Below are 23,265 nucleotides of genomic sequence, written 5' to 3' on the forward strand. Positions count from 1 at the left end.
TTTCCCAGCATTTGTGCTTAAAAGGCATGCCTTTTTTTAAGTAAACAAAATATTTTACAGCTTCTTTCTACAACATTTCAAGGAAATTTAATCTGAAATCTTGTTCAGAAAACACTTCACCCTGTGAGCTGGAGACAGATTATTGTGTCACTATTACATTTCCCTCAATTTTTTTCCACTATTAGCAAAAAAAAAAAAAAAAAAATCACCATTGCATGAATGATGCATGGGAGAAGGTTTCAGGAAGGTGCCCTTCTCCATCTCCTGTTTAACAAAGGGCTTTGTTTTTCCTCCTGTTTTATTTTATTCTATTAAAATCAAAGCTGCAAGGCCGAACACATGAGATATAAGCTGACTTTATGAAAAAAAAGATGTCAGACCTGGATTAGTGGAGAGGAATTTATAGGGAGTACATTTTCCTGTGCCTCTTTCTGTATTTAGTCTTTCTGCATGGCCTAGTCTTCCTGGGGAGCAAGCAGATCAATGAGCACTTAGGAGGTGAGGAGGAGATCACCTTACCTGAAAAGACCATGTTTTTCTACCTTTGCTGTGCTCTGTCCCTAAGGTCTGAGGTGAACATTGCTGCTTCAGATGAAGAAACCTCTTGCTAGTGAAATCAAGGCTAAAAAGTATGTGTTACCTTCCCTGTAATGCCAGATGCAGCTGCTTTAGATGCAGTAGCAGCAGTTGGGGGGAAGTTCATACCATTTCGTTCCGTTTTACATGTGGAGCTACCTCTGATAGCTGCGTTCAACTGCAGCGGGGCCAGATTTCTGTCGATCAGCACAAGAGCACAGAGGGAGCATCTGGATGCTCGGGAAGTGTGTCCTGAGAGCAACAGCAGCTGCCCGGGCTGCCCTACAAATGCTTGGGGGAAGAGGATGTCTGGGATCACCAGCTCCTGTAACTCAAATTCTCCATCACCTGTTTGCCAGCTCTTGATTCCTGTAACGTGTCTGACAAACTTCGAGTTGCAATGCTTGTAGATTGAAGTCATGAAGACATCTGAGTGTCATCAACTTTTAGGCAAAACAAGACTCCTATATGAAAGCCTCATCTGAACAGTGATGCATAAATCAAGGAAGTAAATTATGTTCTCCCAAGAAATAGCAGATAATTGTAACAGGAACAGCATAGGGCACTGAAGTGCCAAAAAGTATCCCTTTTTGATAGACCCATTGTCAGCTTGAAGCAAGGCCTCAGTCGAGCAAGATGTTAATGTCTGGTGTCTAAAATGAAGCTGAGTTCTGGAAGAATTAGAGCAAACTGCCTGAATCAGAGTAAATTCTTGCTATATCCTGCTATAGTCTTGTCCTAAAAAATCAAACGGCTTCCTATGGCTCATGATGACAGAAAAACCACACAGGAGAAATAAATTAAAAAAAAATAGATTGTGTCAGTTCATGTGATACCTTAGCACACATTGTGTCAAATTTAAATGTTCCAAGTTGAAAAATGTAGAAAAGCATTCACTGAGGAAATGGGACTACTTGCAGATTGTGTTCAATATCCTTCTTGCTCTTTCCTAATCCTATAGCTAGTTAATCTTTAGCCATTTTTAACAGCAGAACCTTCTAGGAGAAGTTAGCATCATAAAATGTATTTCTGAGAGAAGGGAGGTGAGGCACGGAGACAAGTGACTTGTTTCAAGGCTGTTCAGGTCCAATATATCACCAAAGAGGCTGGCTTAGCTGTATAACAAGGGACTGTCTGTCCTTGTCTCCTAGTCAGTAGTAGAACAGACAGTGTTGATGACGGGGGGAAGAAAATCCCCTAGTCTGGAGAGTCTCAGTTGAACCAAAATGTCAGTTTGTTTCCACTGTGATCTTGGTGACATAATCAAAGCTGGAAAAAAGGGCTCGAAACAAACTGTGAGGAAAATACTTTGTTCCTTTGGAAATGAGTTTCTCCCTGGGCTGTGGCAATCTGCTCAGCAAGGTACAATTGGTGTCTGTCCCTGGAGAGTCCTTATTATTCATGTAGCTTCTGACAGTGTTGCCTCTTGCATGCATTTAATCTGCAGAAAGGAGGCAGAGAAGAGGCTTGGAATATTTAGTGCTGCATTCCCAGGATTGTCTCCCGTAGCAGTTCCTGCAGACTGCACGAGATGACTGGGCCTTCTGCAATGGCTCTTTCCAAGCAAATTGAAAATAAGACATGCATCATGTTAGCTGCAATCATGGATTCCTGTCTGAGTTTCCTAAGCTCATGTAGTTTGGAGTTATCCAGGAGAAGCAAACAGTTGTTTCCTCTATTTTGATGCTGTGCAGTTTGCTTAGCTGCTTAGCTGGATGGTGGTTTTGTTGCAAAAAGAGTTAGCCAACAAGCTAGAAGTTTGCAAAAGCTTTGCTTAAAAAGCACCTATGCAGTAGTCCTGCTTGGAAACTTGTGGGACTTTCTGTGATTGTAGCAATTATGCAGATATTTACTATCTAACTTAAATGTCATTCTCCACATTCTTGTAGAAAGCATGAGTTTTTAGGCCTGCCTTTTAATCTAGTATTTCAATTTTATCTAATATAGCCTAGTATGTAAAGTTTTAGTAAATACAAGCATACCAACAAGAAAATACCTAAACTGTGCTCTGTGTTTTACTGTTTCACTTTTTTCTTTTTTTTTTCCAGCCCTATGATGTGAATTTACAAGTTACATCAGTGTTGTCCAAACTCTCCTTGTTCCCTCATCCTCATATACACGAATACCTTTTGGACCCTTATATAAACCTCGCCTCTGGCTGTAGGTCTCTCTTCTCTGTTATTGTCAGGGTGAGTAAACATGCAGTTAATGTTTACATGCAGCTATACAGCAATGAGAAGTGCAGTAATGAATATTGCAATATAATGAAGTTAGCAATGGACTGGATACTGAAAATAGGTCCTCATATTCTTGTTTTGAAAAAAAACCTAAGTTTTTTCTAACAAAAAAAAACTTTGGAAAATATTTTTTCCTAGGACTTTTTCTTTGTGCCTCCTTTCAGAGTTATTTCCCGTACCGTGTTTGCTTTGTTTGATTGTGTAGATGTAAAATATCCCCACTGGCAGTGCTGTTACTTTGTCTGACTTGGTCCCCTTGTTGTCATTTGCCGCCAGCGCCACCTAAGGCCCTGGGCACAGGCAGAGAACAGGTTGGCACCGGAGAGGCCCTGGGTTTTGCTTCCCCCAGAGCACGGTTGGCTCCTGAGCGCCCTGTGCCCGGCTGGGAATCCTCTGCTGGAGGCCTCTTTCCCCATCCTACGCAGTAACCAAATCCTTCACTTACCCCAAATCCCCTTGTTTTCATTCTGCCCCTCTTACTGGGGTTAACAACCCCAGTACTGACAGAGGGTCTAGCTCCTTTCTCTCAGCAGCTTCCTCTATTTCAAACGATCTTCACTTTCCCTGCTTTGCAACCCCACAAGTTTCCTGGCCAACATGCCTTGATTAACATTTTCTAAGGCAAATTAATCATTGGCATCATTAAAGTGAGTAATTTACCTATTTATGGCAACAGCAAGTAAGGCTTAAGATTTGTATCTTTAATCTCTGTGCCCACATTTCTGGTGCCTGTTAATATGTTTGGTGTTCAGTGGCCTTGCTCTTCCCTGTTGTGCAATGACTGCTCTGCACGTTGCTTTGAGTCTGTGGCAATTCTGAAGTGTGAGTCTGTAGCTCAGGTGTGAAAAGTGCTCATTCAATCCGTGCTTTGCAGGTTGTTGGGGACCTCATGGTCAGAATCCAGCGCATCCCAGACTTCACTCCCAAACTCCTGCTGGTCAGAAAACGCCTGCTGGGCTTGGAGCCTGAAGGGCCTGTGTGAGTAAAAGACGTTGTGTGTTCCCCAAAGCACACTGGGGTTGTTTGTGTGCCGGTGCTGACTTCTCTGCTGGGTTGTGTTCCCCTCCTCAGCATTGACCACCTGACGTTGCTGGAGGGCGTGATTGTGCTGGAGGAATTCTGCAAGGAGCTGGCGGCCATCGCCTTCGTGAAGTACCATGCCTCATCCACACCCTGACAGCCGCCGCCTCTGGAAGCTCCGGGCCTCTTCCCCTCAAAGACTATTGCCACAGCGCAGGTAGAAAGAGGTGGCATCTCCTGGGGATGTCAACTTGGGCAGAACTGGAAGATAGGTTACTTCTGCCCGCTGGTGTTTGCTGCCTTGCAAGAGAGATGGATTCGAATGGACCTGGGATGCAACAGTAGGGATTGAGGAGAAGCCAATACCTAACATTTCCAGCCATTGTTGAAGAGCTGCAAAATCTGTATGAAGAACCACAGACATCAAACCTTGGTTATCGTTCTGTTGTGATGACAGTGTTTAGGGAGTTAGGTCTTTCCTGTGTTCACTTGCACCCATTTGCTTTTTGTGACCTTATTACTTATAAAATGGCAAGTTAATTTGGTAACATTTTCATGTCTTACCTCTTGCTTTTTTGATTGGAAATATAAAGGGAAATCAGAACCACACTTGCAATGGATGTTACTAAAAATGAAGAGAATTGAAAAGATCCACTGCTCCCTATCCTGTGGGATATATTCATGAGAGATTGTATTTATTTTGGTGAATTATAAAGGCAACTCTTGAGTTTGATTCCCTAGTGATTACTCCAGGAGATATCAGCATAAAATCAATACTAATGGAATTAACCCTGATTCAGTGTTGCATCCATAGAAAGTATGTCTGAAGGACACATGTTTCTAGCATGTTTTTCCCTGTCTTCTCAAATGATGTCTCTTCAGGTTTTCTGTGTAGAAAGATTTGGGTTAGGTTTTTGTTTGTGAATTTTAGTTGTTTATCTCATGGCATCTTTCACAGGGAAGCTGATTATAGGTCATCAGTAGTACTTACTGAAACAGTGTTTTTAACTCCTTTTAAATAGCTAAATTGGTTTAAGAATCTTCTGTGCCTTGAAAATTCTCAGCGTAAATGTTTTGTCATTTTTAGAAATGGTTTTAGTGCTTATTTAACCTTAGCAGTAGTGCCCCAAAAGAGAAGAACTGGCGCCAGGTCAGTTAAAGTGTTGCTTTAGGACCAAAATTTACCCCTTTTTTTTCCCCTTTGTGGTTTTGTGGTGCAGAAGTGCGTGTCTGTCATGGCCACATCTGCACTAGCAGGTTCAGGAGGCTCCTGCTTAAAACATTAAATCACACGGAGTGATTTGGATGAGACACCTGCTTTGCTTTGTGCCCAGTCCCACTTATGGACATGATCATATAAGCAGCTGAAGTAGAGCTTAATTCTTTGTTTACATTGTATCTTTGATTTTTCTTTATTTTTTCCTAATGCCCTGTTTGCACAACCAGATGCAATTACTGTCATACAAATATGGACTAATTTACTCAGTCACTAGAACTCCTCTGCATGTACTTTGTTGTCGCTGGAATTGGATTTCGCCCTGAATCCCTGACTTCGAGACCTTTTTTTCTTTCACTTCCAGAATCTTGAAGAGTTATGAGGCCTTTTAAGTTAGCAGATTAGTTAGAGCAGCGTCACAGTTACCAGGCTTATTCCTTGTCTTATTCCTTAACTTATTCCTATCACGCCAGTGAAGAGGGTCCTGCCATAAAAGCCTCCAGTGCAAGTTAGGTTGGGAAGAAGGGCTCACTGTGATTCTATATTGAGCAAAAGCTTTTGCAGGTAAAACCAGTATTAAGGTGCTCTGTGTACTGAGAGGCTTCTACTTACACTGTTGGATTTAGCTGGCAAACAAAAGCATTGTTTACTTCCCCACCTCTTTATTTTTCCCTTGAATTTAGCCCTATAGTATTTTCTGGTCGAAGTAGGATAAGGTTTATGAAAATGACAGTTTTTTCATTTTTGTTCTTTAAGTCATTTGCAGTCAGTCCATATGAGAAGCTTAATATTACGTATCTGACATAAAGTTCAGAATATGTAAACGCCTATGCAGAGTTGTTATAACATAGGTTCAAATTGAGCAAAGCAGTTAAACATAAGGTAATTTCAAGCAGCTCCTTAAATCAGTCTCTTAGACTTGTGAAGCGAAGCTGTGGAGCTGGGATGCTGGAGCTGTTCTGAATTTGGCTCTGTGTTGGTTTTGCTTGAGCTTAATTACTTTTTCCTCAGAATTCCTATTTTCATTATTTATTTTTAAAAGACTTAGGTTCTAGAATATTTCTAATGCCCCAATTTCAGTGGAAACTGGAAGTGATAATACTGCTATAAATAAGAGAGGAGAGTTAAATTAAACTCACATGAGAGCATTCCAAGCAATATAACAATTTGTAGAGCCATCCAAGAGGTGGCCAATCTGAAATGAAATTACTAACATCACCTGTGTTGTTGTCATCATCATCATTGGTACCTGGGCTCGTTGCGCTGTAGCCAGCAGTATCAGTCAGTCTGGAAGGACTTCTGCAACCTCTGCAGTATTTTACTGCAGAATTGCCTGCCAGGGTGCAAGCCCAATCCCTTAAAGCTTGCTCATGAAAAGATAAGGGGATATAGTTATAAGTATGCTTAAATTCAGGATATAGTGGTTTGATTTTTGGAAACATTGGTGGTGTCTTAAACCAAATGTGCAGTTGATAAATCTATAAGATACAGATGCATCCTGACAGCAAGTGAAACGAACCTTAAGCTTTCCGTTGCCTAAACTGCTAATGTGAGTGTTGCCTGCAAACCCTTAACTACCATACATGATAAAAATGACCATTGGGGTTTTGTTTGGTTGTTTTTTGAAAGATGATTTAATATTCCTTAAGATATGGAACTCTTTTAAGTCTTGCGATTTTTCTTTTCATGCACTTTTGAAAAAAAGGTAAACCTTAGTAAGTTAGTTCAGGTCCCCGTTTTCACCTTTCCCGTCTATGCACGCCGTCGAGGTGCCCGTTCTGTTCCTGGCTGTTGGTGTTTGCAGGTTATTTGTTACCCACCCGTTGGCACCTGAGAAGTCACTGGCCTGGAGTTGGCAGCAGACGCTCCGGGTGCCGCGGGCAGTGCGGGTGCTCCCCGCTTTGGGGAGCATGGTCACTGCTGTTGGATTGCAATACTTGAGGGGAAATACGAGAATAATGTTGGGTTCCACAAAACAGATCCAAGCTGCATTTTAACCCTGATGCACATGCGTGTAAATAGACACCTATTTTTTTCCCATGTATTGTATGTATTTGATTTAGAGTCTGGTAGGGAGCATTTGTAATGAGCAACGTGCTAGCTCCGGTAGACCAAGTTTGTCCCTAGTCCGTTTCTCTTAAGACTGTACTAGTCCTAGTATTCAGCTCCTGTCTATGTAATGTTCTTATTATGTATTTGTCTGTGCAATATAAAAGCTGTGGTTTGATGCACAGCTTGAATCTGCTTGTACATCACCTGTGTATATATGTACAAGGGCCAGAGTCCCCAGCTTGCTTACACTATGAGCAGTGTAAAGTTTGCACTCGATTTTACAGGGCACAAGTGGTCATGGAATGGCTTTGTACACGTGTGGCTATTACGTACCATAATCTGCAATATGAATTCACAAACACCCTTTTATTATCACTATTTCTCTTGCTAAAATTTGGATGCTAGGTAAAATGTATGGATGATGTAATACACTTTGGGTTATATGGGAAACTGTATCTGCTATTGCAGATGCTATTGCAGATAGCAGATATTGCAGATGCTATTGCATAGCATACAGGGTTTCCATGCCATGATTCCCAGTGCTTTCTGTGCCCTGTAAAATGGTGTGACTGTATAAAAACATATACTCCTTGTTTTGCCTCCTGCCTTGTTTACATTAAACAGAGGGTATGCAGTAAAATTTTTCTATTGAACTTTGTGTAGGTCACTGGCTGCCAGTGTCACCAAGGTTCCACAGTCGTGGGATTTCCGATGAGGAATCATTGAAATAGCCACAGTACTGAACATACAAAATCAAGTTTTACAAAGGAGGTTGTGATAAAAATCCATTTTTTGTGCTAAAAATGCATGCAGGATTAAAAGGGATATTCTCAAAATAAATTAATTTAAATGAAGCGGCTACTTAAATTATTGCAGAATCCCAAATAGGATGAGACAAAGCAGAAAGTGAAACGTTCATGGTCTTGTACTTTACATCATGCTTTTGATCTTCAGGTCCTTTGATTTTTTTATATATATGTATATGTGTGTATATGTTATTCCTGTCACTACAGCATCTTTGGAATAAGCCAGTTTCCCATACTGTGCAGGGCTCAGTGAATTACCATATTTTTGCACAGAAAATGTGAAGCTGAGGGAAATAGGCAGGATACAGACTACCTGAGTACAGATGGATATCTGCTCTTCTTGAGAGCCTTGTCTTTCAAGGCTGCAGCAGGTCAAGCCCTTGGTTTTCCATTGCATTTGAGTGCAGGCTGCCTCAGTCACAACACTAGTTTATTGAATTGGATGCAGATGTTGTGTATGAATTAGCATTGGCTCTTCCTGCAGGCCTTGGAAGAAGACAGTGTTATTTATTTTTATATATTATGCAGTTGTATTTGGGGGGTAATTACAGTTTTTCACTTTTTAAAAATCTCATTGCTCTGTGTGATCCTGTTTGAGGGCTCCACTTGGATGTTAGGCCTTTCCTCCTCCTCAGTATTTAACAGCTGCAAGTGCTCTTGTGTCTCTGAAAGAAGAGAGCAACAGCAAGATCATAAATGATAGTTTCTTGATTGCTCTGGTGATCTTTACCCTATTCTCTTGGGTCTCAGATTGTCCTTTGCCACCCTAAATGTTTGTTAGCGGTGCCTGAGTGAGGTGTCCTGGAGATGTAGGGGTAAGTTGATTCTTGAGTAAGGTGTATAGATCTGTAGGGATAATTTGGTTCTCCAGGAACTGTGGTAGTTGTTGGAATTGCACACGCTGGATTTTCATGTGTTTTGCCCTTGCATCGATGCCCTGGAAGGCAGGGGATGCCGGAGCGGGTGAGCGCTCGTGTTCCCATGTGGGATGTTGGGGCTCCGTGTCCTCCCGAAGGGAAACAGAGCCCATGGGTGTGAGATCTCGGCCTCATTAACTTGTTACCAGCATCTCAGCCACAGCTCCCAGCATACATGGAAGTAGCACAGATTCTGCTGCATTTGTTAACCTTTAAATACTAGCAGTGCTGGTGCTGTGAAAGCCTGAAGGGTTTTTGTATTCCCTTGGAGTGTGATCCAATTGGATTAAAGTGGATTAATGTTCAGAGAAGTGAATCTGTCACAATTTGTATGAGTCCTTCTGGCCTAAACCCATATATTCCTGATGCAGCCTTTGTTGGCTGAGGTTCTCTTTGAAGGATGAGCAAGAGAATTGAAGAATAATTCAGGAATCAGCTGGAGCATATGGTGGATTCAAGTTTTCAGGTGTCATGGGCTTCTCAGGAGTGTCAGAAAAGAAGGAAAGTGTGAAAAGTTAAATTCTACGAAATTACAAATTTGGACAAGCTGCCAGTATTGCTTTTGGAGACAGATCTGTAATGACATGAAAGATGCATCACAGAATTTTGCATCTCGGCACACGTCAGGGCTGTTTAAATGGCCCTTGCTGTAATAGTGTGTGTATTTTGTGCTTTGCTGAAACCTTTTATTTTTCTTCCTTAAATTCCTGCTATTAATTACCATAAGTGCTGCTGACAGTATGAAATCTGCTGGAAAAGCACTGTGGAACTGAGAACTGTGACCAAGAAGTGCCCTGTAACTGATAATCCAGCTCGATCCTGCTGTTCCTGCCTGTCTGCTCGGGTGCCTCGTAGTTCCGTAGCGGGTTGCAGGGATCCCCTAGTCAGGTTAAACATTTTACATACCGGAAAATCCTGGAATATGTGAAAGGAAGGAGAAGCACTTGTGAAGCCTGATAGTGTGTTAGCCTGCAGGAATGTGGAGCCAAGTGTGGGATATGCTGCTTATGCATCTTCCTTTTCAGTAGAGGTCAGTCTGGTTTTAATAGATTTTAATAGAAACAGTAGAAACAGTTCTCTGGAATAAGGAATTTTGGAAAGAAGGGAGGATATTCTTCACGGGGAACCCCAACTAGTTTGCATTAGCGACCAGCAAAACTCAGATGTTCCCATTACTATGTTTTGAGGTCTATGTTATGTCATTTTCCAGCTTGGAGAGGTGAAGTTGGCCAAAATGCAAGTTCTTGTGCACAGCAGAAATGTGTAACGAGACTGCGGGGAGTTCTGAGGAAAGCAGATATTAATTAAAGGGGGGCAGCTGATTGAAGAGAGAAGGACAGTGGAGGTGACCACGTTTATCAGATGGCTCAAGGTAACGGGAGGAACTTTGCTCCCCGGTAAAGGGGAAAGGCTGAAGCACCGAGACTGAAGGAATTGGAGAACCTAATTTATCAGACAGCAACTGAGACTGAAGTGCTGACTTGAAGGAAACCAATACTTGGTATCAGTGAAAACATCCTGACATGAATGGAGCTAAATTCCCAGGAGAGCTGGAAGGAGCCTGTTACAGGACACATTTAGAATGAGTCTGGGCAAAACATGGAGTGTTAAAACAGGAAACCAGCCTGGCTGAGTGGTGAGAGGAGCTAAGATGTTAACGTCTCTCTTGCTGTTTGACACTCCCAGCAAAACAGGGGCACCTGAGCAACTTGGGTTTGTTCTGCTAGAGAGCAGGGACAGGGGCTGCTCCACTCAAGTCTGCTGTAGATGCAGCAAGCTGCAGCGACCCGAGGAAGGCCATTTGCAGCCTTCCCAAAGAAGCCTCGCCCAGGCAACAACCCCAGTGCGAGAGCAGCACCCACCACAAGTGGCAGGTGGTGGATCCTGATGAGCTGGGCCCGTGGTCCCTGCTCCGTGCTGAGCTGCCCTGGAGAGAAGACACAAATCACCCGCTCGCTGCAGCTTCATTAGCCTTTGCGTGAAGAAACCACTTCTACTTCCCTCATCTCCGTATCCGCAGGAAGCACCTGTCAAGCTGCTATTTCTTAATTTGGCTTTATTTTCTCAGTCATGAATTTTTATTTCCTAAGGTTTTCAGAGACTGATTTTTTTTTTACTTTAGCAGCATGTTTCTCCATAGTGTGTTTATTTCCAGAATTTCAATTTTGCTCTAGCCTCATGCAAAGGAAAGAAACCTCTCTATTCTGTCTTACTAATGCCATCATTTCAAAACTACTAGAGTGTTTTTTCTTTGCAGGAATTTAGGAGGAGGAGGAATAGTGGCTAAAATCTCCATACGAGGAAGAACAACTTTCCTGTGAGGGTGACAGAGCCGTGGCACAGGCTGCCCAGGGAGGCTGTGCAGTCTCCTTCTCTGGGGATCTTCCAAACCCGCCTGGATGTCACCCTGTGCTCTGGGTGTCCCTGCTGGAGCAGGAGGTTGGACTAGATGATCTCTAGAGGTCCCTTCCAACCTCAGCCAGTCTGTGATTCTGTAAACTGTACAGCAAAATAGTATGATCTTTAACATGTAATCTCTTGCTATATAGATCAAATATCTGCCTTACTGGAATCATAACTCAGCTTGGACTCAGCTAGTATCCAACAATAAATCACAGTAAGACTTGGTGATGCTAAGATGGGAAATGGGCAGGAAAACAGAATTTATCAGACCTTAATTTTTACGTCCTGAAAGATCAAGGCAGCACAAAGCCACTTTTTATTTTAGAACTAATTCTAAATGCCAATTTTATAATGGGCAAGTTTCTGAAAAAAAAGGCTGCCTTTTTGTTGATATCAAACACAAAATAATGTATTTTAAGTACTTGATAGAATTTCATAGCACACTTGCCTTGGCGTGGCTAGATGTGGTCTGTTCAACGAGGGAGGCAGGAGACAGCTCCAGTCCTGCTCTTGGAGAGCTACCAAGTCTCCCATGTGAAATTCCCACAGGGAATTCTGGCTGGTTTTGTTCAAAAAGGGAAGATTGCACCTAGAAAATTTGTGTCGTTTATCCCTGAAGTGAGAGTAAATTTGGGCTCGTTGTTTTGAGCAACGGGGCTGTTCGTTCTGGAGTGTCTGGAGCAAGTGAATTAGTGACATGTTGTGGTGAGTTCTCACATTTATGGTTGCAAATGACAAGCTGTCAAATGATAATTACATATATCAGGCTTTACAACTTCATTGAACTCTTTTACATACAGGTTGTATGCAATTCCTTGACTCAGTTTTCTACAGGAGTTTTTCAGGTTTATCATATACATGAGCATGAGAGGGACCCCCCAACAAGTACTGACCTTATCCATTGTGATTCCAACGGACACGCCTGGACCTAGAAAGCCAATTGACCCAAATACCTGATAATATCTTCTGCAGGTTGAAACTGAGATTTGATATGGACAACTGGTGCACCACAGTGTCCCAAGGCCAGGATACCTGGTCAAATACCTGGTCAAACACTGCAGAAAAAGTCCTTTCTGGTAGCAGGAGGAGGACTGTGACAAAGCAGGGATGGGTGCTGCTGTTATCTAGATATTGTGTTATCTGTTAATGAGAAATTGAGATGAGAAATATAGAGAGAGCTTTTACATTTTACACGTAACTGACCCTGGAGCCCCTGCTTGGAGACTGCAGCGGGGTTCAACCCCACCACCCCCATTAACACAGCAAGAGAACATCCCAGTCCTGCCTCCAATCAGGCACTTTATAGCGAAAGCTCTTATTTTTTGGGCTGAATCCAGGCATTGCTACTCAAGACAAGTTCTGCTCTGCAACTGCCTCCCGCTTAACCAGAATAAAAAATGACCACTCTGACATTGGGCACGAACAGGCTCCAAAAATAGACACACAAAATTTCACTCGGCTGCTTAGCGCTACTTACCCCAGCAAGCAGTGGACATGAAAATTTTGTTGTAGCAGCCCACGTTTTCCTTTGGATTGGCTCCCACATAATCACATTCCCCAATAATTTCATTGTTTTGGTGACAACCTCTCCACACAATAATTATTCCGAAGGGGCAACGTGCAGGACGCGGAGCACTCGGCACGGGCTGCCGTTCTCAGCCATCCATTTTTCCCTTGGTTTCCTGGATCGCTATTTCAAAGTGTTTCAAGGGAGCTCGTGCTCCTGCTTTAAACCATTCCGCTCTTTCCAACAGGCCTGAGCCAGAAACCATCCAGCGCTGCCTCCTTAGGGGACAAAGCGCTCTGAGGAGCTACTGCTGCTCTGTCACTAAGAGACCTGTTCAGGACCTGGGAGAGCAATTCTGACCGTGCAATTGGTAGCTGCTCTAAGCGAGGAGCTTGGCAGGAGTCCTCCTTTAAGCTGAATGTATGTAATTTTGTTTAAAGAGACAGAATCAGGTGCAGATTTTGGTATGCACGTGTATTTGCGTGCGTCTCGTGAGCTTTCCCTCTTTAATTTGCACAAACTAATCCTGCCTTAATAAATAGAAAGAAAATCTTTTGATAATGGACAGGCCTGGCATGAAGAATAAGTTAAAAAAATGCCTGCAAAACTAAATCAGTCATTGCATCCCAAGTATCTCGTGTGTTTCTGGAGTGATCACGCTTTGCCTTTTAATATATTTGGGAGTTAAGTGTGTGTGGGGAGAGGAGGACACAGAGTGAATGTGGAAGGTGAAGGAGCTGCAAACCACAGAACGGATGAACTGCTTTCAGGGATGAGCAAGGCTGCGGATTCCCGTTGCAGTTCTTCTGGTGGCAAAGCTGATTTAAGACATACTCAAATGTGAATCTCTCCCTGCTCGTTGCAACACAACCATGAAGGTGCGACGGGCGCCAGAGCTAGGAATCCCTGCAAGTCTCTTTGCAGAAGGGTGTAGTTACATCTCATTAATGAGAGGTTAATGGAAATTGGTATAAAAACACAGCATTGTTATCAGCCCTTCTCATCTCTGTGGGTGCCACAGCACAGGTAATTGTAGACTTTCCACACAAGATCTCCTGGCGGGACTCTTGAACACATACACTCGTGTCCTGGAGAAATGTTCTTGGCGAGGACTTAAAAGATCAAAGGCAGTCTGGGCTTGATTGGAAACCAATTATCTACTGCTGTGCGGCCCTTTGTAAAGTAACAGGATTTTTATTGCCTTTATCCTTTGATCCCCAAAAGCAGCAAAATAAAGACAGGGAAACAGAACAGAAGAACAGATGTATCAAGCAAAGAATGAAAAGGGAGAGCAAGAATGTGCCCACAGGTTAGTTGGAGAGATAAAAGAAAAAAAAATCAAGCTGATGGATTAAACTCCGCGAAGAAGCTGCAAACGCAAGCAGTGCAGCTTCTGGCTCGGTATCCTTGTAGCCTGGAAAATCTCTTGGAAGCGCAGGGCACGGGCGAGGGAAGGAGCTGCCACTGTGGTGGCATCTGCAGCGTTTTGCCCACCCTGCGGCCCTGGCAGTTAGATTTAGGCCAGGCTTTGCAGGGAGGCCCTTAGCCCTGAGCGTGTGAGCGGCGATGGGGAGGTCGGAGCGGGAGCAAGAGGCGCAGCAGGAGGGCGCGGGCGGCCGCGCGGACCTTTTCCCTCGGCGCCGCCGCCCACCAGCGGATCGATGGATGGATGCGGGGCAGCGGGATCGTCGGGCAGCGGGATGATGAGGCTGCTGCTAATGGCCGGGGCACCGGCGGAAATTAGAGGGGAAGGGGAGGAAAGAAGATACGACCAGGGGCGCCGAGCTGCCGATTTGAGGGCTGTAATTTAATGCTGGCTTTTGTATCTCGTAAAATAGCTACCGTGCTCGTTTTCTGAGGTTTGTCTGTTTGTTGGGGAAGGAATCAAGTCAATAAAGCCTGTCTGATCCCAGGGCTCTGCCCCTTCCCTGTCCAAGGGAGGACACAACCATCAGTAACAGTGGATCTTTAAATCGAGAGCCCTTCCTGGCCCTCTCCTGAGCTGTTTGCAGAGGGCAGCTGCACCTCTGAGCTGCCTGGATTTAAAGCAGACATGCACAAAATACTGCGGTTTATAGATTTTGTATTAAACCTATTTTGGCACTTTATTCCTATTACATTATCCGTAGTAACCGCTAGTAAAACTGACCAGGATCCAGCAGGTCTTTCCTGTATTGACTTCCACTGGGTTGTCTTTTGGGGGCAGGTTGCAGGAGCCCCCTACCCACTCCCCCATCTGCCTCCTTGGCTCAGAGATGGCCAGACCCACGTGAGCACTTTCCCCCTATATATTCCCCCTAATCCTATAGGGTGTGCTTTATTCTGCGATGTAATAATAATAACAATCTGTTATTATAATTCTGCCTCGTTAAGGTTAATTAAAGCTCACAGAGCCAGGTCATCACCAGTCGAAGCCTGCCGAAGCTCCAGCAGGGACACCCAGAGCATGGGGCACAGGGTGGTGTCCCTGGAGGTTTGGAGACGTCCAGGGAAGGAGACTCCACAACCTCCCTGGGCAGCCTGTGCCAGGGCTCTGTCACCCTCACAGGAAAGAAGTTCCTCTTCATGGAGATATATCCACAATGGGGATTTGTCGGAGCCTTGGCTTAGAAAATAATTATTCTTTTTTGTTTTCACATGTAATTTATGATTTTTCAATCAATACTACAGGCAGTACTGGACGAATGTTGTTTTTTCTCCTGACCTTTTCTGCTCTCTTGGTAACTGGAAAATTCAAACTTAGTAATTCAACAAGATTCAATGTAGCTTAACTAGGGAGAACACTCCTTCTTGCATCACGTAACTCGGAAGATTGGCTTCATCACATGCAGAAAATCAAAGTACATCGAATATATATTATTTGAAGACGTGAGGAAAAGCACACAGAATTAGAATATTTGTCTTAGTTCCCATCCTCTAAAGGTCAGTTGTTAAGAGGTGTCACGGTATTAAATGTTTAATGCAAAAAAGTGAAAATGCAAAAGCAAGTCTTGAAGAAAATCAGAAACCAAAAGAAGTCTTGAAGAATCCCAGGTCACTACACTGTAATTATTAGTTTATCCCCTTGCTCTGTAAATATTGCTTAATTACGTGCACTTAGCGGGGCAGCTTAACTGCAACAGCAATAGAACATTATAATATATATTATAATATGTATATAGAATATTACAATATATATTATAATATATACATATTATTATATAAATTACCTGCAATATTAATTCCTGCAGATTCATTACCTGCAATATTAATTCCAAATACCATAGCAGAAGCAAACAAACTAGGAGTGGGTCTGAGTTTACATCCCAATCCAGAATTTATGGCTCAGGCCCAAAAATATCTAGTCAAAGGACCTTATCAATTTATTGCAAGGTCATACAGACCCCTGCCTGGTTGATTCATGTTCCCTACTCCCAGCTTTACAGAAGACCTTTGTAAAGGCCAACTGTTTAGTCTGGATGTCATGAAGAAGGATGAAGCAAATATGGTTCTTCCTTCACATTTTAGTTACCTAGAGAAATCTGGTACTACATCAAACGGGTATTTGTCTTGGATGCTGAGAGAAGGAAAAGGCATTTGGGTGCATGGACCAGGAGCTGAACGGGAAATTTGAAATAACTATATAAAATGGACTTACGAGCTGTAGCAAATGAATGGCCGTCGATCACACAACATTTCAGACTCTGCTAAACAAAATGGACTTGTTTATGACTGTAATTATGCAGCCTTACAATGCTAAGGTATTGCATATACATATCTTACCCTGTGCCAAAAAACTGTTCTGCATAAGCCCAGTAAATTTAATTACTAGAGGAAAAAATCCCTCTATTTTATGATCTATCCACCCATGTAGTGATTACTCAGGGGAAATTCCCACTGAAGCCAAGCAGATGGTTCCTACCTTGTTGTACACCCAGCTTATTTTCTTTCAAACTATGAAGTGTTTTATAATGACATTTTTCTCTGGAGCTGCCTTGTATTTGGCAGACATTTTCTGCCTGTGAGTGAATCTTTTTTATTCTCTGTGTGAATGAAGGAATTGTTTGGTGTCTTTTACCCCAAAGAACAAGTCCCGCTTTGGTTTCCCATGAAAAAGGATGTGAATCAGACAAGCAGTTGGTCCGCACAGGCTTTCACCAAGATGACTCCATTGACTTTGTTGTGAGGGAGTCAGATTCAATGTCCCTGAGTGACACTTTCTTTGGCACATTTCCAGAAACATCTGTATTGACTTCTTAAAGACTTGTCTACCAGCCAGATCTGTGTCTTTCTGCTTCTGAAGAGCCTCTTACCCTCTTCCTGGATGGATCCCTAAGTTCTCAATAAACTTCAACAGATGTCCTTTCGATGAAGGAGCTGCCTAATTTCTCTGGTCCTGAGAGGAGGATGATAGATAGCTGTGACATTCTTCAAGGTAAAACTTGTCCCTGTATCAAAAATGAGCTCAAGCCCTAAACATTGTTCAAGGGCTTTATCCAGGACAGGGATGCAGGATCTGCTCGTTCTCAGCAGAAAGGCAGATTTCTGCTCTCAGATTCTACTCCCTTCTCCACTAAAAAGATTGCAGGCTGGCAGGGGTCGCAGAAGGAACATCACACAGGCTTGGCAAAGTGATGTCTCTCAAGAAACTTCCATTTAAATCAGATCTTTGTAAAACTAGATGTGCCCAGACTAAAGGACAAACCAAAATTGGTAGGTGTCTGGTCAGGGAATGGTGTGTGCTTTATCTGATTTGAGCCTATGTAGCTCCAAGGAGTTCTTTAAAGAGAGATAAATCATTAATCGCCTCAATCAGTTCAGAGCAGCCAGCAAAGAAGATGAAGTTCCAGTGTCTTTGTGCTGCATATTCCTCCAGGCGCCTTCCAACAGATTGCTCTGCAGCTCCAATTCAGCTCTCTGCTTCAGAGTCGTGAAGGAGGGGAGCCATGTTTGAAAGAAAAGAAAATAATAGATATAATTTAAAATGGACATTGTGGGAAAATAAATAAATAAAGAAGGCTATTTGCAAGCACGATGGTATATTTTTTCTCTGATATCCATTAAGAGCACACACAATACCTGGATGACTTAACCTGTGACCATAATTTATTGCAGCCTGCTCTTTCCCAAGAGCCCATGTCTGAATTATTAGAATCTTTCATTTATGGCTAAGTGCACTTCTGGGAAGGGTGAATAGAGGAGAGGCCAGTCTGGATCCTCAGGCAAGAAAGCGCAGAGCAATCAGGAGAGGAAAGCAGAGAAGTGGCTTTAAGTGTCCTCTTGCCCCCTGAGCCTGGGCTGGGGATATAAGGCAGGTCCCAGCAGAAATGAAAAGACCCTGAATCCCTCTCACTCCTTTAATAGCTTGCTTCAATCTCTCACTTTTTTTTACCACAGAATAAAGAGTCTCCCTGCAGTGTTTGGGAGGAAAGGTGTTCTCCCAGGGATGACTCCAGCACACTGCTTTATGCAACCCAGTGACCTGCCACGGCATCTTCATGCAGAACTGCTGCGAAGAGCGGCGCCAGGTTAATCAGCTCAGTGTTTGCAGCCCCTTCTGCCTGCCCGGTCAGGATGTGTCGCCTTCCCCGTGGGCAGCGATGGGCAGGGAAAACCAACCACAGCTCCATGGGCAGCCTTCCCGCAGGCATCATTCCACCCCTGTCCTTCAGCAGGAGGATGGATGGAGAGATGGGACTGGGAGTGGGAGATGATGCCCACTCTCCTCTCCAGGCACAAAGCACAGCTGAGTTTGCAAATACCACAATGATTCTATGACATGTGGGTGTCTTCCTGTGAGCATCTCTTCTGGATCCACCATGGTATCATGCTGGTTGAATGAGGCAAAGCTTTCGAGGGAAAAGTTAGTTACTTTGGTGCTGTCAGCGTCTCTTTAGTGAAGAATTCATGCAGAACACCAAAACTCATGAAAAACGCAGTTTTCAGTGTTGAAACAGTACTTTGAAGCTAAATCTTGATGAATTAAGTGCACAGAATGCTTCTGTGAAGAAAGCAGGTCATAAGTCTCTCACAAGTCTTGTTTAATATCATCTGCTGTTCTAGTTTTCCTTTCTCCCCTCCTCGTCTCCAAACTCAGGGGAAAGAGACGGTGCTATTCAGTGGGATGAATGGGAAAGGGGAAGCTTTAAAGCTGTGTCCTGGCGCAGGGTGTGGGTGACATGGAACAGTCAAGATAACAATGTCGTTTTTTATGAAAAATAACCTAAATGTGATGATCAAAACACTATTTCTGTCAAAGTCCCTCCCTTCTCTATGCTGACTACGCAGGTTCCCATACTAACTTGCTCAGCTGCCAGTGTTTGCAGTAGTTCATCTTTCTAATCCTTTCCTCATTAAATTTCTTCCTCGGCTCCTCTGGGCTGAAAGGACTACAAGCTTCTCGCGCTTCGTTCATTGGGGCTCTCCGTTGGCAAAGGATCAGGCTGCTGCCAGCATAGCCATGGCCGTGAAGGAATTTTTTAGGGCTGTTTAGTCCCTGCCATCTGTTCACTGGCTCCACTCTGAGAAATCTGGACTGTGTTGCCTTTCCAAAGTTGTTTTTTTTTCCCCCTTGGCCTGCTGTCAAAATATCCAATCTGTCTGTGGGAGCGTTCCAGTGGGCCAGCACTCCAGCTATGACCACGTGCCCCCGACTCACACGCGCGTTACTGTATTTCCTGATAACCAACGGTGGTAACAGGGTTGGGGGCAGTCTGGGCTGCAGCGACCATGAGATGTTGGAATTCACGATCCGGCGTGGAGGAGGTGGGGCGAGAAGTAGGATAGCTACCCTGGACTTCAAGAGAGCCAACTTCGACCTCTTCAGGAAGCTCCTTGGAGCAGTCCCCTGGGTCAGGGTCCTAGAAGGAAAGGGGGTCCAGGAGAGCTGGCTGATATTCAAGCGCCACTTCCTCCAAGCTCAGGATCGGTGTATCCCCACAAAAAAGAAGTCGAGTAAGCGGGGCAGGAGACCTGTATGGATGGGTAAGGAATTACTGGACAAAGTGAGTGAGAAAAAAAAGGGTGTACAGCTTGTGGAAGAAGGGACAGGCCACGTGGGAGGAATACAGGCACATTGTCAGAGATTGCAGACGCGAAACGAGGAAGGCCAAAGCCCGGCTGGAATTAGAGTTGGCGAGGCAAGTCAGAGACAACAGGAAGGGTTTCTATAAGTATGTCAATAGCAAGAGGAAGACGAGGGAAAATGTTAGTGCACTGCTGAATGGGGAAGGGGCCTTGGTGACGGAGGATGCCGAGAAGGCAGAGTTACTAAATGCTGAGTCAAGTTGAAGTGTGGGAAAGAGAAACTGGTTTTTGGGCTGACTTTGGACCAGGCCTTTGCACAAGGGGGCCAATTCACTGAGGAAGAAGCAGAACTGGCTGTTCTGCTGATTTTCTCTGATTTTCTCTTACTTGTGTGTAATCTAGTTACACCCCACTTTAATTTTCATATCTATTTTCCCCAGGGGTGTTTTAGACAGAGGTGGTATTTTCACAGATGCTTTTGTCCCTCTTCCCACGAGCCTGCTCTGCCTTGCGCTGTTAGGCAGCAAGCTCATCTATCAGACCAGTTAGATGGGTTCCAAAAATGGTGTTTTGATGCCAGTTGTTCAGATTTGACATTGGGCATCCGCAGGTACTGAGTTAAAGATGTGAAATCAGAGAGGGAGCTTATGAATCGTTAACTCAGGAACAAGAAATTTGAATGGAAGAGCCCATCACATGAACAAACCTCCCATCTGAAATTTCTGCTTCCATGAAACACGGACTACAGCAGCATCAAGCTGTGTTTTGTGCTCCTATTTTCTGTTTAAAGATACGACTTTCAGAAAGGGACGCTCCCCATGAGGAATCTGAAGGTACAGAATGATGATCAATCTGCAATAGGTTAAAATTGGATGCTCCCAGTTTCAACCAAAACTAGTGTTTTTCTTTTTAAGGGGGAATAACAACAAAGGAGCACAACTCAGGCAATGTAGAACTGAGATAAATGTAGGTTTATGACAACTCTTTTGCCCTCGATCAGTATAATGAATAATTTACAGTCAAATTTAGGGGCAGTCCAGCAATGAGGTATTACGTTATCTAATTTCTGTTGTTACTCTGAAATGTAAGCAGCAAGCTTATTAAATATGAATGCAGCAATCAGACAATTCTATGACTGTGTACGTGAGCTTCTCATTAATGTTTCACAAAGAAGCATCAAGAAAGACTAAATGACTGGATTTAAAAGTAATAAATGTACTCCAGTAACAAAGTATCTTAATGACCCTCCTATGAACGGAAGGACTTAAAGCAAAGGGATATTTCAAGTCATCAAATCAAGTAGATTGCTTTTTGCCTTTACCTGGTAACCTCTTGGGAGTCTCATTTGCCCAGACAGCAGGGCAGAGGTAGAGCCCATCCACTGCCCCATGGAAATGCTACGTTTTTACACACCAGCAGACCTGGCCACCATCCCATCACCATCCCATTACAGCCCAGTAACAGCACTGTAAGGGAGGGAGGGCTTCCTAATGGGACCCGGCACGTACCTTCAAGCCAAGCTAGCAAGTAGGGCATGATTTTGGGCATCCTTCACCTCTCATTGGCTTCAGGAAAGGGTTCTCCTGGGATCGAGCTCTTTGCTAGTGAATACTCCTTCAAAGCAAACTTCGGAATTAAAAGGAAAAATAGCCTTTTTTCAGCTTTTCAGGAAGGATATTTTCAAAGTCTAACTAGGGAAAAGATCCTTTATTTTGTTTTATCCTTTATTTTATTTGAAATTGGAAGCACCCTTTCATATGTGGAGTATGTGAACTTGGACACCACAAACTGCATATTGCTGCCCTCACCAAACAGCTTAAATAGAGGCACAAAATAAAGGAAATCTGTTTAAAGTGGAAACCAAACCAAAACAAACAAAAAAACCCAGATCCTGTTTGATTTATCGTTCTAGCAAATGGAGAGATATCTCAATTTAAACTTCTATTTTTCCCCATAGTAATTGCCTGAAAAAGTTAAGTTTCTATTTCTCTGTCCATCTCCCTGGACTATATCTTTGCAAGTCCTGCAAGCTGATAACAGCCAACGAAAAAAATATAAAAATATATAATAATCTGGGTGAAATAACATAAAAAAAAGAAAAATATTTGACTCCATTTTACCGTTTACTATTTCAAAGATGCCACAGGACTACAGGTGTGACTGACAAAAACATAGTTTCACTGTAGGGTTTCTCATGGATCAGTGTCCCTGACCATGAGGTCGGATAATCCAGATAGAGTGAAATATGAATCCAGGTATGTGATTTGGTCAATATTTGTTGCTTTATTCATAGAGAGAGAGTACGGAATGTAACTTTAATGATCACAGCCTAGAAGAAAGAAGTGGAATGCTCACCATATTTTTGATCACTTTATTCTTTTAACAGGATACCTGTAAAATCAAACTCACTCTTCTCTCTGACATTTTCAGTCTGACTCGGTAAAAATAAAAAGCCATCATTATCAATTTGTTCTTATGGCTAATTAGCATCTTTACAGACTCAAAAAACCTAAACAATCAAAAGTTGAATAATTTATGGTGAATGGGACATTTTTTGTCAGCAGCATTACAGTGTGCATTAGAAATATACTTCCCCACCTGGAGCTGTTGGATTATTGATTCTGGAATTCTCCTCAGCTATACCTATGGCAACCCCAGCCCGTGTGCATTGGATACTTTTTATTTGTTTGCATTTCGGAATTAATTGGAAATAATCCATGGTTACTCGCACTTGGGTAGGGTGCAATTCTGCCAATAAAGGAGGATGGAGGGGGTTCGCTAGGGGATTTCTCGTGCCAGGCAAAACCTCCCAGAATGGCCCCTGTTTTGTCCTGTGGGGACCACCGAATGCATCTCCTCGCCACCATATGATGCTGAAGACAGATTTTTTCTGCAGGTACAATCTGCACCTTCATTCAAAGGGGTAGGTGAAGAAATGAGGTGACCTGAGGTGTAAGGGCTCACATATTCCTTCTGCTACGCATCAGTCACGAGCTATTAACCACAGCCTGCACGTACGCTCCCAGGATGAGAAGAAGGTGCTAAAGGGCTTATTATTAACTCTTGTTTTTTCTGAAGGCTGGAACCCTACAAAGCCAGATGAGAAAACAGACATACACTTAAGGTTTAGGAACTAGGGAAACTATTTTTGTGTGTGTTTGTGTGTGTGTTTCTTCCAGTATCTTCAAATCAAGATGGAATATTTTTCTAGAAAACACACTTTAGCTCAAGCCATATTGCTGAGTTTAATGTAGCAGTGGCACTTAGCAACTTCTCAGATTTCAGAGCATTTAGGCACTTTTCGCCTTATGTTCTGAGTTTCCACAGGGGCAGTCTGCACTCGAATTGCCCAAATAAACAACCCTCCATGCACTGCATTCTTCCATGTGCACATCTGGTGAGTCCTTCATTGTTCCTAATTAGGATGCAGGTTCTTGGAAAATTACTTCTTTGAGAGCAACCGTGACAAGAAACCATGCAAATTAAAACAAGAACAGGGACTCCCACTGAGACTTTTATTGGGAAC

At 43.3% G+C, this 23,265-nt stretch overlaps 2 protein-coding genes across 2 annotated transcripts in view; both read left to right on the plus strand.

Annotated features, from left to right (window-relative positions):
- The window catches only part of FAM160B1 (family with sequence similarity 160 member B1), a 29,837-nt gene extending 22,276 nt beyond the window's left edge, over positions 1-7,561 (plus strand). The window contains exons 15-17 of the mRNA XM_026050582.1: positions 2,625-2,765; positions 3,688-3,791; positions 3,885-7,561. Of these exons, the coding sequence (XP_025906367.1) occupies positions 2,625-2,765; positions 3,688-3,791; positions 3,885-3,990 (351 nt within the window). The 3' untranslated portion in view covers positions 3,991-7,561. The remainder of the gene's footprint in view (positions 1-2,624; positions 2,766-3,687; positions 3,792-3,884) is intronic.
- A 6,834-nt stretch (positions 7,562-14,395) lies between these two features.
- Positions 14,396-23,265, plus strand: part of TRUB1 (TruB pseudouridine synthase family member 1) — a 38,645-nt gene continuing 29,775 nt past the window's right edge. Inside the window, exon 1 of the mRNA XM_026050693.1 lies at positions 14,396-14,536. Coding sequence (XP_025906478.1) covers positions 14,396-14,536 — 141 coding nt within the window. The remainder of the gene's footprint in view (positions 14,537-23,265) is intronic.

This window comes from Nothoprocta perdicaria, unplaced genomic scaffold (assembly GCF_003342845.1).
Source record: "Nothoprocta perdicaria isolate Ctin4 unplaced genomic scaffold, notPer1 scaffold_7, whole genome shotgun sequence".
Taxonomy (NCBI): domain Eukaryota; kingdom Metazoa; phylum Chordata; class Aves; order Tinamiformes; family Tinamidae; genus Nothoprocta; species Nothoprocta perdicaria.